The 18,013-nt window shown below is 48.6% G+C and overlaps 1 protein-coding gene across 1 annotated transcript in view; it reads right to left on the bottom strand.

The window, feature by feature from the left end:
* Positions 1-17,123, bottom strand: part of med15 (mediator complex subunit 15) — a 45,651-nt gene extending 28,528 nt beyond the window's left edge. The window contains exons 1-12 of the mRNA XM_079582995.1: positions 17,015-17,123; positions 15,434-15,521; positions 12,600-12,651; positions 12,454-12,480; positions 9,645-9,758; positions 9,461-9,555; positions 9,256-9,366; positions 7,548-7,811; positions 5,194-5,247; positions 4,944-5,036; positions 4,751-4,860; positions 1,863-1,993 (exon numbers count right to left, since the gene is read on the bottom strand). Coding sequence (XP_079439121.1) covers positions 1,863-1,993; positions 4,751-4,860; positions 4,944-5,036; positions 5,194-5,247; positions 7,548-7,811; positions 9,256-9,366; positions 9,461-9,555; positions 9,645-9,758; positions 12,454-12,480; positions 12,600-12,651; positions 15,434-15,521; positions 17,015-17,082 — 1,207 coding nt within the window. The 5' untranslated portion in view covers positions 17,083-17,123. The remainder of the gene's footprint in view (positions 1-1,862; positions 1,994-4,750; positions 4,861-4,943; positions 5,037-5,193; positions 5,248-7,547; positions 7,812-9,255; positions 9,367-9,460; positions 9,556-9,644; positions 9,759-12,453; positions 12,481-12,599; positions 12,652-15,433; positions 15,522-17,014) is intronic.
* Between the last annotated feature and the right edge of the window lie 890 nt (positions 17,124-18,013).

Raw genomic sequence — 18,013 nt, 5'->3', positions numbered from 1 at the left:
ACCTGAACCAGACCTGAACCAGACCTAAACCAGACCTAAACCAGACCTAAACCAGACCTGAACCAGACCTAAACCAGACCTAAACCAGACCTAAACCAGACCTAAACCAGACCTAAACCAGACTTTAACCAGACTTTAACCAGACCTGAACCAGACCTGAACCAGACCTGAACCAGACCTGAACCAGACCTAAACCAGACCTAAACCAGACCTAAACCAGACCTAAACCACACCTAAACCAAACCTAAACCAGATCTAAACCAGACTTTAACCAGACCTAAACCAGACCTAAACCAGACCTGAACCAGACCTGAACCAGACCTAAACCAGACCTAAACCAGACCTAAACCAGATCTAAACCAGACTTTAACCAGACCTAAACCAGACCTAAACCAGACCTAAACCAGACCTAAACCAGACCTAAACCAGATCTAAACCAGACTTTAACCAGACCTAAACCAGACTTTAACCAGACCTAAACCAGACCTAAACCAGACCTTAACCAGACCTAAACCAGACTTTAACCAGACCTAAACCAGACCTAAACCAGACCTTAACCAGATCTAAACCAGACCTAAACCAGACCTGAACCAGACCTGAACCAGACCTAAACCAGACCTAAACCAGACCTTAACCAGACCTAAACCAGACCTAAACCAGACCTAAACCAGACTTTAACCAGACCTAAACCAGACCTAAACCAGACCTAAACCAGACCTAAACCAGACCTTAACCAGACCTAAACCAGACCTAAACCAGACCTGAACCAGACCTAAACCAGACCTAAATCAGACCTAAACCAGACCTAAACCAGACCTTAACCAGACCTGAACCAGACCTAAACCAGACCTAAACCAGACCTAAACCAGACCTTAAACCAGACCTAAACCAGACCTGAACCAGACCTTAAACAGACCTAAACCAGACCTTAACCAGACCTAAACCAGACCTTAAACAGACCTAAACCAGACCTAAACCAGACCTAAACCAGACCTAAACCAGACCTGAACCAGACCTAAACCAGACCTAAACCAGACCTAAACCAGACCTAAACCAGACTTTAACCAGACCAAAACCAGACCTAAACTAGACCTGAACCAGACCTAAACCAGACCTAAACCAGACCTGAACCAGACCTGAACCAGACCTAAACCAGACCTGAACCAGACCTGAACCAGACCTAAACCAGACCTAAACCAGACCTAAACCAGACCTAAACCAGACCTAAACCAGACCTGAACCAGACCTAAACCAGACCTAAACCAGACCTGAACCAGACCTAAACCAGACCTAAATCAGACCTAAACCAGACCTAAACCAGACCTTAAACAGACCTAAACCAGACCTGAACCAGACCTGAACCAGACCTAAACCAGACCTAAACCAGACCTAAACCAGACCTGAACCAGACCTAAACCAGACCTAAACCAGACCTGAACCAGACCTAAACCAGACCTAAACCAGACCTGAACCAGACCTAAACCAGACCTGAACCAGACCTAAACCAGACCTGAACCAGACCTAAACCAGACCTGAACCAGACTTAAACCAGACCTAAACCAGACTTTAACCAGACCTGAACCAGACTTAAACCAGACTTAAACCAGACCTGAACCAGACCTGAACCAGACCTAAACCAGACTTAAACCAGACCTGAACCAGACCTAAACCAGACCTGAACCAGACCTAAACCAGACCTGAACCAGACCTAAACCAGACCTAAACCAGACTTAAACCAGACTTTAACCAGACCTAAATCAGACCTAAACCAGACCTAAACCAGACCTAAACCAGACCTAAACCAGACTTAAACCAGACTTTAACCAGACCTAAATCAGACCTAAACCAGACCTAACCAGTACCTGGCGTGTTGAGGGTCCCGGGCGAGGCGGCGCTGTAGCTCTGCGGCGTCCTGGCGGTGGACGGGCTCTGTGATGGCTGAGGGGAGGGGCTCGGCTGGAAGCCTCCGGAAGGAGACGGCGTGGGACCGGAGCTGTGGGCGGAGTCAGGCGTCAGAGAGGCGTGGCTTCAGGGAGGGTTAAATGCAGCGTTTTCTAATTTACATCAGATCCAGAGCGAATTCTGAAATGACCTGTTGCAAAAGCCCCGCCCCTTAGCCAATGTTTGCTAGCGCCGTCGATGGAGGTTAACACGTAACTGACCAGTCTTCCCAAACGGACAGGACGGAGTTTGCTGCGACCCTGACGGAGTTGGGCTTTTTGGCCAATTTTATTTTTATTTTATATTTATTCTCTATTTTTGTCCCATTTTTCCTTATTTTTGTTCAGTTTTTCCCCCTATTTTGCCTCCATTTTTCCCCCTATTTTTGCCCAATTTTCTCCCGATTTTTGTTCCATTCTAATCCTATTTATGCTCCATTTTCCCCTTCTTTTTTTGTCCCATTTCGCCCTAGTTTTGCCTATTTTGTTCCCCATTTTCGCCCTATTTGTGAGAAAATTTGCCCAATTTCTTTTCCCTATTTTTTTGCCCAATTAAATTTCATCCATTTTCATCCATTTTTTCAGATTATACCTTTTACCTGACGGAGTTGGGAGGAGGCGGGTCTTTACCTGACAGAGTTGGGCTGGGAGGAGGCGGGTCTTTACCTGACGGGTTGGGAGGAGGCGGGTCTTTACCTGACGGAGTTTGGCTGGGAGGAGGCGGGTCTTTACCTGACGGGTTGGGAGGAGGCGGGTCTTTACCTGACGGAGTTTGGCTGGGAGGAGGCGGGTCTTTACCTGACGGAGTTTGGCTGGGAGGAGGCGGGTCTTTACCTGACGGAGTTTGGCTGGGAGGAGGCGGGTCTTTACCTGACGGAGTTTGGCTGGGAGGAGGCGGGTCTTTACCTGACGGAGTTTGGCTGGGAGGAGGCGGGTCTTTACCTGACGGGTTGGGAGGGGGCGGGTCTTTACCTGACGGGTTGGGAGGAGGCGGGTCTTTACCTGACGGGTTGGGAGGAGGCGGGTCTTTACCTGACGGGTTGGGTAGGGAGGAGGCGGGTCTTTACCTGACGGAGTTGGGAGGAGGCGGGTCTTTACCTGACGGAGTTGGGAGGAGGCGGGTCTTTACCTGACGGAGTTGGGTTGGGAGGAGGCGGGTCTTTACCTGACTGGTTGGGAGGGGGCGGGTCTTTACCTGACGGGTTGGGAGGAGGCGGGTCTTTACCTGACTGGTTGGGAGGGGGCGGGTCTTTACCTGACGGGTTGGGAGGAGGCGGGTCTTTACCTGACGGGTTGGAGGGGGCGGGTCTTTACCTGACTGGTTGGGAGGGGGCGGGTCTTTACCTGACGGGTTGGGAGGAGGCGGGTCTTTACCTGACGGGTTGGGAGGGGGCGGGTCTTTACCTGACGGGTTGGGAGGGGGCGGGTCTTTACCTGACTGGTTGGGAGGAGGCGGGTCTTTACCTGACGGGTTGGGAGGGGGCGGGTCTTTACCTGACGGGTTGGGAGGAGGCGGGTCTTTACCTGACGGGTTGGGAGGGGGCGGGTCTTTACCTGACAGAGTTGGGTTGGGAGGAGGCGGGTCTTTACCTGACGGGTTGGGAGGAGGCGGGTCTTTACCTGACTGGTTGGGTTGGGAGGAGGCGGGTCTTTACCTGACTGGTTGGGTAGGGAGGAGGCGGGTCTTTACCTGACGGGTTGGGAGGAGGCGGGTCTTTACCTGACGGGTTGGGAGGGGGCGGGTCTTTACCTGACGGGTTGGGAGGAGGCGGGTCTTTACCTGACAGAGTTGGGAGGAGGCGGGTCTTTACCTGACAGAGTTGGGAGGAGGCGGGTCTTTACCTGACGGGTTGGGAGGAGGCGGGTCTTTACCTGACGGAGTTGGGTTGGAGGGGGCGGGTCTTTACCTGATGGGTTGGGTTGGGAGGAGGCGGGTCTTTACCTGACGGGTTGGAGGAGGCGGGTCTTTACCTGACAGAGTTGGGTTGGGAGGGGGCGGGTCTTTACCTGACGGGTTGGGAGGAGGCGGGTCTTTACCTGACGGGTTGGGAGGAGGCGGGTCTTTACCTGACAGAGTTGGGAGGAGGCGGGTCTTTACCTGACGGGTTGGAGGAGGCGGGTCTTTACCTGACGGGTTGGGAGGAGGCGGGTCTTTACCTGACGGGTTGGGAGGAGGCGGGTCTTTACCTGACGGAGTTGGGAGGAGGCGGGTCTTTACCTGACGGGTTGGGTTGGGAGGAGGCGGGTCTTTACCTGATGGGTTGGGTTGGGAGGAGGCGGGTCTTTACCTGACGGGTTGGGTTGGGAGGAGGCGGGTCTTTACCTGATGGGTTGGGTTGGGAGGAGGCGGGTCTTTACCTGACGGGTTGGAGGAGGCGGGTCTTTACCTGACGGAGTTGGGCTGGGAGGAGGCGGGTCTTTACCTGACGGAGTTGGGAGGAGGCGGGTCTTTACCTGACGGGCTGGGAGGAGGCGGGTCTTTACCTGACAGAGTTGGGCTGGGAGGAGGCGGGTCTTTACCTGACGGAGTTGGGCTGGGAGGAGGCGGGTCTTTACCTGACGGGCTGGGAGGAGGCGGGTCTTTACCTGACGGGCTGGGAGGAGGCGGGTCTTTACCTGACAGAGTTGGGCTGGGAGGGGGCGGGTCTTTACCTGACAGAGTTGGGCTGGGAGGGGGCGGGTCTTTACCTGACGGGCTGGGAGGGGGCGGGTCTTTACCTGACGGGCTGGGAGGAGGCGGGTCTTTACCTGACGGAGTTGGGAGGAGGCGGGTCTTTACCTGACGGTGTTGGGAGGAGGCGGGTCTTTACCTGACGGAGTTGGGCTGGGAGGAGGAGGGCTGTGGCGAGGGCTGTGGGGGCGGCGGCATGTTCTGAGGCGTCTGGGGCTGCAGTGGCGAGGGCGATGACATCATGGCGTGCTGAGGGCCCTGCACACAAACACACGGGTCACAAACACGTGACAGGGACGTGACGCCGTGTTCGGGCAGCAGGGGGCGCTGACCTGCGGGGCCATGGGCTGCTGTCCCACGGAGGCGCTCTGAGGGGGGAGGGGGGCGCGGGGGAGGCGGTTCTGGAGCATCCCGGGTCGAACGCCCTGGAACACAACGAGGAAGTCAGAGTTTACACAGGAAGTCAGTCACCGGTGCCGCAGCCGAACTCTCACGACCACAGGAGATCACGTTAGGAAGACTGAGGCTGTGCCCCCCTGTGGCAGAGCAGAGCGCCCCCCTGTGGCAGAGCAGGCGTCTCACCTGAGCGGAGCTGAGCTGGGCCTGGTGCTGCTGCTGCTGGAGACTGGCTCGGTTCTGGAACAGAGAGACCGGGTCAGACTGAGGTACTCGTCACACACCGCTCTGAACTACCGGGTTAGACTGAGGTGTGAGTGGGCGTGTCACACCTGTGAGTGGGCGTGTCACACCTGAGAGTGGGCGTGTCACACCTGTGAGTGGGCGTGTCACACCTGAGAGTGGGCGTGTCACACCTGAGAGTGGGCGTGTCTCACCTGTGAGTGGGCGTGTCACACCTGTAAGTGGGCGTGTCACACCTGTAAGTGGGCGTGTCACACCTGTGAGTGGGCGTGTCACACCTGTAAGTGGGCGTGTCACACCTGTAAGTGGGCGTGTCACACCTGTGAGTGGGCGTGTCACACCTGTAAGTGGGCGTGTCACACCTGTAAGTGGGCGTGTCACACCTGTGAGTGGGCGTGTCACACCTGTAAGTGGGCGTGTCACACCTGTAAGTGGGCGTGTCTCACAGGTAAGTGGGCGTGTCACACCTGTGAGTGGGCGTGTCACACCTGTAAGTGGGCGTAGTGGGCGTGTCACACCTGTGAGTGGGTGTGTCACACCTGTTAGTGGGCGTGTCACACCTGTGAGTGGGCGTGTCTCACCTGTGAGTGGGCGTGTCACACCTGTGAGTGGGCGTGTCACACCTGTGAGTGGGCGTGTCCTGGGTGGGTGTGTCTCACCTGTGAGTGGGTGTGTCCTGAGTGGGCGTGTCTCACCTGTGAGTGGGCGTGTCACACCTGTGAGTGGGTGTGTCACACCTGTAAGTGGGCGTGTCCTGAGTGGGTGTGTCTCACCTGTGAGTGGGTGTGTCACACCTGTGAGTGGGTGTGTCACACCTGTAAGTGGGCGTGTCACACCTGTAAGTGGGCGTGTCACACCTGTGAGTGGGCGTGTCACACCTGTGAGTGGGCGTGTCACACCTGTGAGTGGGCGTGTCACACCTGTGAGTGGGCGTGTCACACCTGTGAGTGGGCGTGTCACACCTGTGAGTGGGCATGTCACACCTGTGAGTGGGCGTGTCACACCTGTGAGTGGGTGTGTCACACCTGTAAGTGGGCGTGTCACACCTGTGAGTGGGCGTGTCACACCTGTGAGTGGGCGTGTCTCACCTGTGAGTGGGCGTGTCACACCTGTGAGTGGGCGTGTCTCACCTGTGAGTGGGCGTGTCTCACCTGTAAGTGGGCGTGTCTCACCTGTGAGTGGGCGTGTCTCACCTGTGAGTGGGCGTGTCTCACCTGTGAGTGGGCGTGTCTCACCTGTAAGTGGGCGTGTCTCACCTGTGAGTGGGCGTGTCTCACCTGTAAGTGGGCGTGTCTCACCTGTGAGTGGGCGTGTCACACCTGTGAGTGGGCGTGTCACACCAGTGAGTGGGCGTGTCACACCTGTGAGTGGGCGTGTCTCACCTGTAAGTGGGCGTGTCACACCTGTGAGTGGGCGTGTCACACCTGTGAGTGGGCGTGTCACACCTGTGAGTGGGCGTGTCACACCTGTAAGTGGGCGTGTCTCACCTGTAAGTGGGCGTGTCACACCTGTGAGTGGGCGTGTCACACCTGTGAGTGGGCGTGTCTCACCTGTGTGTGGGCGTGTCCTGAGTGGGCGTGTCACACCTGTGAGTGGGCTTGTCTCACCTGTGTGTGGGCGTGTCTCACCTGTGAGTGGGCGTGTCCTGAGTGGGCGTGTCACACCTGTGAGTGGGCGTGTCACACCTGTAAGTGGGCGTGTCTCACCTGTGTGTGGGCGTGTCCTGAGTGGGCGTGTCACACCTGTGAGTGGGCGTGTCACACCTGTGAGTGGGCGTGTCACACCTGTGAGTGGGCGTGTCACACCTGTGAGTGGGCGTGTCACACCTGTAAGTGGGCGTGTCTCACCTGTAAGTGGGCGTGTCACACCTGTGAGTGGGCGTGTCACACCTGTGAGTGGGCGTGTCACACCTGTGAGTGGGCGTGTCACACCTGTGAGTGGGCGTGTCACACCTGTGAGTGGGCGTGTCTCACCTGTGTGTGGGCGTGTCACACCTGTGAGTGGGCTTGTCTCACCTGTGTGTGGGCGTGTCCTGAGTGGGCGTGTCACACCTGTGAGTGGGCGTGTCACACCTGTGAGTGGGCGTGTCACACCTGTAAGTGGGCGTGTCACACCTGTGAGTGGGCGTGTCACACCTGTGAGTGGGCGTGTCACACCTGTGAGTGGGCGTGTCACACCTGTGAGTGGGCATGTCACACCTGTGAGTGGGCGTGTCACACCGGTGAGTGGGCGTGTCACACCTGTGAGTGGGCGTGTCACACCTGTGTGTGGGCGTGTCCTGAGTGGGCGTGTCTCACCTGGAAGGCCATCTTCAGCTGCTGCTGCTGCTGACTCAGGCTCATGTTGACCTGGTGCTGGCTGGAGTTCATGCTCTGGGGGCCCAGGGTCTGGGGCATGGGGGGGCCCAGGGCGCTCTGGGGCTGGGAGAGCGCCTGGCTGTGGGGGGGCAGGTTCTGCTGCTGCTGCTGCTGCTGCTGCTGCTGCTGCTGCTGTTGGACCATGTGCTGCTGCTGGAGCTGGAGCTGAACCATCTGCTGCTGCTGGAGGCGAGTCTGATGCATCTGAGACCAGGAGACCAGACTTTAGACCTGGGCCTGGTTTATGTTAAAGACTTCAGACCTGGGCCTGGTTTAGGTTAAAGACTTTAGACCTGGGCCTGGTTTAGGTTAAAGACTTTAGACCTGGGCCTGGTTTAGGTTAAAGACTTTAGACCTGGGCCTGGTTTAGGTTAAAGACTTTAGACCTGGGCCTGGTTTAGGTTAAAGACTTTAGACCCGGGCCTGGTTTAAGTTAAAGACTTTAGACCTGGGCCTGGTTTAGGCTAAAGACGTTAGACCTGGGCCTGGTTTAGGTTAAAGACTTTAGACCCGGGCCTGGTTTAGGCTAAAGACTTTAGACCTGGGCCTGGTTTAGGTTAAAGACTTTAGACCTGGGCTTGGTTTAGGCTAAAGACTTTAGACCTGGGCCTGGTTTAGGTGAAAGACTTCAGACCTGGGCCTGGTTTAGGCTAAAGACGTTAGACCTGGGCCTGGTTTAGGTTAAAGACTTTAGACCTGGGCCTGGTTTAGGTTAAAGACTTTAGACCTGGGCCTGGTTTAGGTTAAAGACTTTAGACCTGGGCCTGGTTTAGGTTAAAGACTTTAGACCCGGGCCTGGTTTAAGTTAAAGACTTTAGACCTGGGCCTGGTTTAGGCTAAAGACGTTAGACCTGGGCCTGGTTTAGGTTAAAGACTTTAGACCCGGGCCTGGTTTAGGCTAAAGACTTTAGACCTGGGCCTGGTTTAGGTTAAAGACTTTAGACCTGGGCTTGGTTTAGGCTAAAGACTTTAGACCTGGGCCTGGTTTAGGTGAAAGACTTCAGACCTGGGCCTGGTTTAGGTTAAAGACTTTAGACCCGGGCCTGGTTTAGGCTAAAGACTTTAGACCTGGGCCTGGTTTAGGTGAAAGACTTCAGACCTGGGCCTGGTTTAGGTTAAAGACTTTAGACCTGGGCTTGGTTTAGGTTAAAGACTTCAGACCTGGGCCTGGTTTAGGTTAAACACTTTAGACCCGGGCCTGGTTTAGGTTAAAGACTTTAGACCCGGGCCTGGTTTAGGCTAAAGACTTTAGACCTGGGCCTGGTTTAGGTTAAAGACCTTAGACCCGGGCCTGGTTTAGGCTAAAGACTTTAGACCTGGGCCTGGTTTAGGTTAAAGACTTTAGACCTGGGCTTGGTTTAGGCTAAAGACTTTAGACCTGGGCCTGGTTTAGGTGAAAGACTTCAGACCTGGGCCTGGTTTAGGTTAAAGATTTAGACCTGGGCCTGGTTTAGGTTAAAGATTTAGACCTGGGCCTGGTTTAGGTTTAAGACTTTAGACCTGGTTTAGGTTAAAGACTTTAGACCCGGGCCTGGTTTAGGTTAGAGACTTTAGACCCAGGCCTGGTTTAGGTTTAAGACTTCAGACCTGGGCCTGGATTAGGTTAAAGACGCTAGGGTCAGGGGGGTGGAGGTGTGGATGTTCTCACCTGGCTCTGCACTTGCCCCTGGACCTGACCCGGGTTCTGGTTCTGGTTGGGGTTCTGTTGGTGCTGCAGCTGTGGGTGGTGCTGCTGCAGCTGCTGGGCCCGGAGCTGCTGCTGTAGGAGAGCGGCAGAGTGGTTAGCCTTTAGCTTTAGCCTTTAGCTTTAGCACGTCTATAGCAGAACAGGCTCAGAGGTTTAGTTGAGGTACCTGGAACTGCTGCTGGAGGTTGGCGTTCGGCTGGAACTGTTGGAACTGCTGCGGCTGAGGGACCTGCATCTGCATCTGCTGCATGGGGCCCCCCACTGGACACAGGTGGAATTACACCCCGTCAGAGACCACGTGTGTGTGTGTGTGTGTGTGTGTGTGTGCGCGTGTGTGTGTGTGCACTCACTGTTAGGAGCATGCCCCTGGCCCATCTGCAGGGCCCCCATCCCCGCGGGCCCCACCGGACCCCCCCGGGGGCCCAGCGACCCCCCCGCCAGGTTAGACAGCGCATTCATGGGATCTGCAAGACACAGTCACAGCCACATGCTCAGCCCCAGGTTAATCCAGGCCCAAGCAGCATTTCAGGCTTTTCAAGGACTTTATAAAGCCCCAAATCAGGTCACATTTCAGGCTTTTCAAGGACTTTATAAAGCCCCAAATCAGGTCACATTTCAGGCTTTTCAAGGACTTTATAAAGCCCAAAATCAGGTCACATTTAAGGCTTTTTAAGGACTTTATAAAGCCCCAAATCAGGTCACATTTAAGGCTTTTCAAGGACTTTATAAAGCCCCAAATCAGGTCACATTTAAGGCTTTTCAAGGACTTTATAAAGCCCCAAAACAGGTCACATTTCAGGCTTTTCAAGGACTTTATAAAGCCCCAAATCAGGTCACATTTAAGGCTTTTCAAGGACTTTATAAAGCCCCAAAACAGGTCACATTTCAGGCTTTTCAAGGACTTTATAAAGCCCCAAATCAGGTCACATTTAAGGCTTTTCAAGGACATTATAAGGCCTCAAATCAGGTCACATTTAAGGCTTTTCAAGGACATTATAAGGCCTCAAATCAGGTCACATTTAGGGCTTTTCAAGGACTTTATAAAGCCCCAAATCAGGTCACATTTAAGGCTTTTCAAGGACATTATAAGGCCTCAAATCAGGTCACATTTAGGGCTTTTCAAGGACTTTATAAAGCCCCAAATCAGGTCACATTTAAGGCTTTTCAAGGACATTATAAGGCCTCAAATCAGGTCACATTTAGGGCTTTTCAAGGACTTTATAAAGCCCAAAACCAGGTCACATTTAAGGCTTTTCAAGGACATTATAAGGCCTCAAATCAGGTCACATTTAAGGCTTTTCAAGGACTTTATAAAGCCCCAAACCAGGTCACATTTGAGGCTAAAAACTCTTTAAAAAGCTTCAGATTGATGCATCTTCTAGACTTCTCTAATCTACAGAATATCCCGAGAAGCGCTGGTGTGACGCGGTCATAGAAACCAGAACACATCATCCATTAACGGCTCCGCCTTAAACACTTCCCCCTGAAGCTCATAAAGATGGTTTAACCTCTTACCCCCCGCCTGAACCAAATGCATTCTGTCCTCTTTGGCCGTTATATAGGCCTGTGTAGCACCTCATTTGAAAGCTAAGACCCACAAAACTGATCTTTTTCCTCACGTTGTTGCTGTGTTGCCTTTTTTAATGTTTTTTTTTTTTCTTTTTTTCAATTTTGTCACATTTTTGTCATTTTTTTTGTCACATTTTTGTTGAATTTTTGTCACATTTTTGTCACATTTTTGTTGAATTTTTGTCACATTTTTGTTGAATTTTTGTCACATTTTTGTTGAATTTTTGTCACAATTTTGTCACATTTTTGTTGAATTTTTGTCACAATTTTGTCAAATTTTTGTCATTTTTTTGTCACATTTTTGTTGAATTTGTCACATTTTTGTCACATTTTTGTTGAATTTGTCACATTTTTGTCACATTTTTGTTGAATTTGTCACATTTTTGTCAAATTTTTGTTGAATTTTTGTCACATTTTTGTCACATTTTTGTCATTTTTTTGTCACATTTTTGTTGAATTTGTCACATTTTTGTCAAATTTTTGTCAAATTTTTGTCAAATTTTTGTCAAATTTTTGTCATTTTTTTGTCACATTTTTGTTGAATTTTTGTCACATTTTTGTTGAATTTTTGTCACATTTTTTTTGAATTTTTGTCACATTTTTGTCGAAATTGTCACATTTTTGTCAAATTTTTGTCACATTTTTGTCATTTTTTTGTCACATTTTTTTTGAATTTTTGTCACATTTTTTTTGAATTTTTGTCACATTTTTTTTGAATTTTTGTCACATTTTTGTCGAAATTGTCACATTTTTGTCGAAATTGTCATTTTTTTGTCACATTTTTGTCATTTTTTTGTCACATTTTTGTCGAAATTTTGTCACATTTTTTTTTAATTTTTGTCACATTTTTGTCAAATTTTTGTCACATTTTTGTCATTTTTTGGTCATTTTTTTGTCACATTTTTTTTGAATTTTTGTCACATTTTTTTTGAATTTTTGTCACATTTTTGTCGAAATTGTCACATTTTTGTCGAAATTGTCACATTTTTGTTACATTTTTGTTGAATTTTTGTCATTTTTTTGTCACATTTTTGTCGAAATTTTGTCACATTTTTGTTGAATTTTTGTCACATTTTTGTTGAATTTTTGTCACATTTTTTTTGAATTTTTGTCACATTTTTGTTGAATTTTTGTCACATTTTTGTCGAAATTGTCACATTTTTGTCGAAATTGTCACATTTTTGTCACATTTTTGTTGAATTTTTGTCACATTTTTGTTGAATTTGTCACATTTTTGTCACATTTTTGTTGAATTTTTGTCACATTTTTGTCATTTTTTGTCACATTTTTGTCACATTTTTGTCACATTTTTGTTGAATTTGTGTCACATTTTTGTCGCGTTTACATCCTTGTTTTCTTCTCATTTTTTGTGGCTGTTTTGGTGCTTTTTCCCCAAGAAGCTTTTAGATTCGGGTAAAGCCAAACTGGGTAGAATAGGATCAGTTCAGGTGGGAGTGAAGAGGTTAAAGCAGCCGCACTGATAAACCAGGGAAACAAACCCGTGACCTCCTCATCCACAAGCAGCAGCTCCACAGTCAGTCACATGTTCATGCAGAGAGAGAGAGAGCGCCACCTGGAGGACACACTCACCTGGACCGCCGCCCATGTTCTTCTTATCTGCAACACACAGAGGACATGAGAATATGTCAAAGTACAGTTAGTGAAGCAGCGTGAGGGCGAGACACTTCCTGAAACATCTCAGAAAAGAAACATCATGAAGAGTCAGAGGAACTTACGGAAGTCTCTGAAGTGAATGATGAGCCGAGCCACGAGCGACAGGTACTCCTCCTGCAGAGACACAAGGTTAGCCCGGGTCTCAGCAGGTCAGGCCTGGGTCAGTCCAGGGTCAGGCCTGGGTCAGTCCAGGGTCAGGCCTGGGTCAGTCCAGGGTCAGGCCTGGGTCAGTCCAGGGTCAGGCCTGGGTCAGTCCAGGGTCAGGCCTGGGTCAGGCCAGTTTTAGTCCAGGTTCAGTCCACGTTTAGCCCAGGTTCAGTCCATGTTTAGCCCAGTTTAGTCCCACTTTTAGTCCCACGTTTAGCCCACTTTTAGTCCAGTTTAGCCCACTTTTAGTCCAGTTTAGTCCCACTTTTAGTCCAGTTTAGTCCCACTTTTAGTCCCACGTTTAGCCCACTTTTAGTCCAGTTTAGCCCACTTTTAGTCCTGGTTCAGTCCAGGTTTAGCCCACATTTAGTCCACGTTTAGTCCCAGTTTTAGCCCAGTTTTAGTCCAGTTTAGTCCAGCTTTTAGTCCCACGTTTAGCCCACTTTTAGTCCAGTTTAGCCCACTTTTAGTCCTGGTTGAGTCCAGGTTTAGCCCACATTTAGTCCACGTTTAGTCCCAGTTTTAGCCCACTTTTAGTCCAGTTTAGTCCAGTTTTTAGTCCCACGTTTAGCCCACTTTTAGTCCAGTTTAGTCCCAGTTTTAGTCCCACGTTTAGCCCACTTTTAGTCCAGTTTAGTCCCAGTTTTAGTCCCACGTTTAGCCCACTTTTAGTCCAGTTTAGTCCAGTTTTTAGTCCCACGTTTAGCCCACTTTTAGTCCAGTTTAGTCCCAGTTTTAGCCCACTTTTAGTCCAGTTTAGTCCCAGTTTTAGTCCCACGTTTAGCCCACTTTTAGTCCAGTTTAGTCCCAGTTTTAGTCCCACGTTTAGCCCACTTTTAGTCCAGTTTAGTCCAGTTTTTAGTCCCACGTTTAGCCCACTTTTAGTCCAGTTTAGTCCCAGTTTTAGCCCACTTTTAGTCCAGTTTAGTCCCAGTTTTAGTCCCACGTTTAGCCCACTTTTAGTCCAGTTTAGTCCCAGTTTTAGTCCCACGTTTAGCCCACTTTTAGTCCAGTTTAGTCCAGTTTTTAGTCCCACGTTTAGCCCACTTTTAGTCCAGTTTAGTCCCAGTTTTAGCCCACTTTTAGTCCAGTTTAGTCCAGTTTTTAGTCCCACGTTTAGCCCACTTTTAGTCCAGTTTAGTCCCAGTTTTAGCCCACTTTTAGTCCAGTTTAGTCCAGTTTTTAGTCCCACGTTTAGCCCACTTTTAGTCCAGTTTAGTCCCAGTTTTAGTCCCACGTTTAGCCCACTTTTAGTCCAGTTTAGTCCCAGTTTTAGTCCCACGTTTAGCCCACTTTTAGTCCAGTTTAGTCCAGTTTTTAGTCCCACGTTTAGCCCACTTTTAGTCCAGTTTAGTCCCAGTTTTAGCCCACTTTTAGTCCAGTTTAGTCCCAGTTTTAGTCCCACGTTTAGCCCACTTTTAGTCCAGTTTAGTCCCAGTTTTAGTCCCACGTTTAGCCCACTTTTAGTCCAGTTTAGTCCAGTTTTTAGTCCCACGTTTAGCCCACTTTTAGTCCAGTTTAGTCCCAGTTTTAGCCCACTTTTAGTCCAGTTTAGTCCAGTTTTTAGTCCCACGTTTAGCCCACTTTTAGTCCAGTTTAGTCCCAGTTTTAGCCCACTTTTAGTCCAGTTTAGTCCAGTTTTTAGTCCCACGTTTAGCCCACTTTTAGTCCAGTTTAGTCCCAGTTTTAGTCCCACGTTTAGCCCACTTTTAGTCCAGTTTAGTCCCAGTTTTAGCCCACTTTTAGTCCAGTTTAGTCCAGCTTTTAGTCCCACGTTTAGCCCACTTTTAGTCCAGTTTAGTCCCACTTTTAGTCCCAGTTTTAGCCCACTTTTAGTCCAGTTTAGTCCAGCTTTTAGTCCCACGTTTAGCCCACTTTTAGTCCAGTTTAGTCCCACTTTTAGTCCAGTTTAGCCCACTTTTAGTCCTGGTTGAGTCCAGGTTTAGCCCACATTTAGTCCAGTTTAGTCCCAGTTTTAGCCCACTTTTAGTCCAGTTTAGTCCAGCTTTTAGTCCCACGTTTAGCCCACTTTTAGTCCAGTTTAGCCCACTTTTAGTCCAGTTTAGTCCCAGTTTTAGCCCACTTTTAGTCCAGTTTAGCCCACTTTTAGTCCTGGTTGAGTCCAGGTTTAGCCCACATTTAGTCCACGTTTAGTCCCAGTTTTAGCCCACATTTAGTCCACGTTTAGTCCCAGTTTTAGCCCACTTTTAGTCCAGTTTAGTCCAGCTTTTAGTCCCACGTTTAGCCCACTTTTAGTCCAGTTTAGCCCACTTTTAGTCCTGGTTGAGTCCAGGTTTAGCCCACATTTAGTCCACGTTTAGTCCCAGTTTTAGCCCACTTTTAGTCCAGTTTAGTCCCACTTTTAGTCCCACGTTTAGCCCACTTTTAGTCCAGGTTCAGTCCATGTTTAGCCCACATTTAGTCCACATTTAGTCCACATTTAGTCCAGCTTTAGTCCCAGGTTCAGTCCATGTTTAGTCCACGTTTAGTCCCAGTTTTAGTCCCACATTTAGCCCACTTTTAGTCCAGGTTCAGTCCAGGTTCAGTCCAGGTTTAGCCCATATTTAGTCCACATTTAGTCCCAGTTTTAGCCCACTTTTAGTCCAGGTTCAGTCCAGGTTCAGTCCAGGTTTAGCCCATATTTAGTCCACGTTTAGTCCAAGTTTTAGCCCAGGTTCAGTCCACGTTTAGCCCACATTTAGTCCCAGTTTTAGCCCACTTTTAGTCCACGTTCAGTCCTGAGTCTCACCCGGGACTTGGCCTTGACGTAGACGTGTGTCTCCATGTCGGTGCTGGATTTGGAGTGAGCGGTTCCTGCTTTCCTCATGGCGTCTTCACTGGAACAGAAGCACACGCTTATTACACACAAACACACCATTATTACACGCTTATTACACACGTGTCCTGGTGTAAACCTGGCTCTGGTCCTGATCATTCCCTCAGTTTGAAATGACGTCACACTAAACCACATTCACAGACTCTTCATTTCCCTGAAACTCTGCGTCATCAGTGACTCAGGGTTTGATCCACAGCAGCAGAAGGAAAGTCATTTCTCAATCTTTAAGCCCCGCCTCCAGCTTTACCCAAATCTACAAAACCCATTTCCCCTGCAGTGTTTACGTGTCGTCGGCACATTTTGAACGTTCTGCTTTTATGTGTCTCATTTCTGTCGCTTTTATCCAAGAAGGTTTTAGATTTGGGTAAAGCTGACGGGCTTAAGAGGTTAAACCCCTTAACTCCCACCTGAACCGAGCACATTTTCTCCAGTTTGGCTTTACCCCAATCCAAAAGCTTCTGGAAAAAAGGTGAGAAAATAGCAACAAAACTGAGACGAAAACAATGATGGAAATGTGACAAAATATGTGACGAAAAATGTGACGAAAAATGACCAAAAAAATGACAAAAATTGATGAAAAAGTGACAAAAAAGCGACAAAAAATACCACAAAACAATGAAAAAAAATTGATAAAAAAATGATGAAAAAGTGACAAAAAAATAACAAAAAAATGAAAAAAATTGATAAAAAATTGATGAAAAAGTGACAAAAAAATGACAAAAAATACCACAAAAAATACCACAAAAAAATGACAAAAATTGATAAAAAAATTATGAAAAAGTGACAAAAAAGTGACAAAAAATACCACAAAAAATGAAAAAAATTGATAAAAAATTGATGAAAAAGTGACAAAAAATGATGAAAAAGTGACAAAAAAGTGACAAAAAAGTGACAAAAAAATGACAAAAATTGATGAAAATGTGACAAAAATACCACAAAAAAATTACAGTGCCAAAAATGTAACAAAAAGTGAAAAAAAAAAATGAAGAAAAAAAAACTACAAAACAGCTACAAAAATGAGTTGAAACCCCCCCCCCCCCCCAAAAAAAATGATGACGTGAGGAAAAGGATCCATTTAGATGAGTTTTGTAGGTCTTAGCTTTCAAATGAGGCGTTCCACTGGCCTACAGGATTTGGGTAAAGCTGAACTGGAGAAAATGTGCCCGGTTAAGGCGGGGGTTAAGAGGTTAAACATGCCTTCATCACCTTCAGTTCACAATAAAACCAATAAAACCAGAGCTTTAGCTGATCTCGTTCTGCGTTTCGGAGACAAAACGCAGCTTAAACCGGATAAACATCAGGGGGAGTCACGTGTGCTCGGTTTATTCGTGACTGCGCAGAATATGAGCCGTAATAAAGCACTAATATCCACTCAGTTTCAGGATTTAACCCGGTGTTAGCGCAGTTAGCATGTAGCCGTTAGCCGCGCTAGCCTCGTGAGCTAACGCCGCTCATTTCTCCACAATCCCGTTAAAAAAAGGGACCGTTTCTCACATCTGAGCCACGACCTTCTGGCGGAACTGCGGGCTCCTCCAGTCGCTGTCCGAGCCCGGGACTTCCATCACGGAATCCAACTTTGTTCTGGGTCCGAGAAGAGTGGAAAGTGAAGCTAGTCCCGCCGTGAGAGTGGCACTTCCGCCTCGGCACTGACCCCTGCTGGCCACACGGTGCTACTGCAGGACGCCTACAAGGGTCGTCCATGGGGTGAATGTGGGTAAAGTGGGACACCTTTTGAAAGTTCAGTTTCCACCTCATTGTTGGTTTGGAATTAAATGCCAAAGTCTTTAATGTTGTATATTTTTAAAAAGCTTTAGATTCTGTTTTACACCAGTGGAGGGAAAAAAGTCAAATGTTTAACACAGAAGTTATACTTTTGCCTCAAACACAGGTTGGTCCAATGATAACTGTTTCGAGGTGCTGTTGGTAAAGTGGGACACTTGTAATTGGTAAAGTGGGACACTACTAAAATGGTCATTTTTGTATTCAAAATCAATTAAATAATATTATTGTAGCAACTCCTTTTTTGAACATGTGAAGAGTTTATGAATAATAATAATCATTGTAATGGTTTTTCTAACTGTTGTGTGAGACATCGGCCCATCATGGACCTGTGTCTGATGTGCAGTCTGTCCTGTCAGACATGTTCCAGTGTGGGACAGCTAACCGGGAGCTTTGGTATAAACTGAAAACAAGTTTCAAGTTTCAAGTTTAATGGTTTTGTATAGCCCAATATCACAACAGAAGTCGCCTCAAAGGGCTGCAACAAACATCAAGGCAATAAAACACAGCAATAAATATGACAATTAAAAGTTCAGGTGAATCCAGGCAAATATAATGTCCAAAGGTAGCGATGAGCGGCGTGGGCGTCCCCCGTCCTTAGACTCTCCAGCACGGCAAGGAAAAACTCAAAAACCCGGCAGGACAAAAGAGAAACCTTGGGGAGAACCACAGAAGGAGAGATCCACTCCCATGGACGGACAGGCTATAGAGACC

The sequence above is a fragment of the Gobius niger genome (assembly GCF_951799975.1).
Source record: "Gobius niger genome assembly, contig: SUPER_10_unloc_1, whole genome shotgun sequence".
Classification (NCBI taxonomy): domain Eukaryota; kingdom Metazoa; phylum Chordata; class Actinopteri; order Gobiiformes; family Gobiidae; genus Gobius; species Gobius niger.
This window is presented reverse-complemented; position numbering and strand designations above follow the sequence as displayed.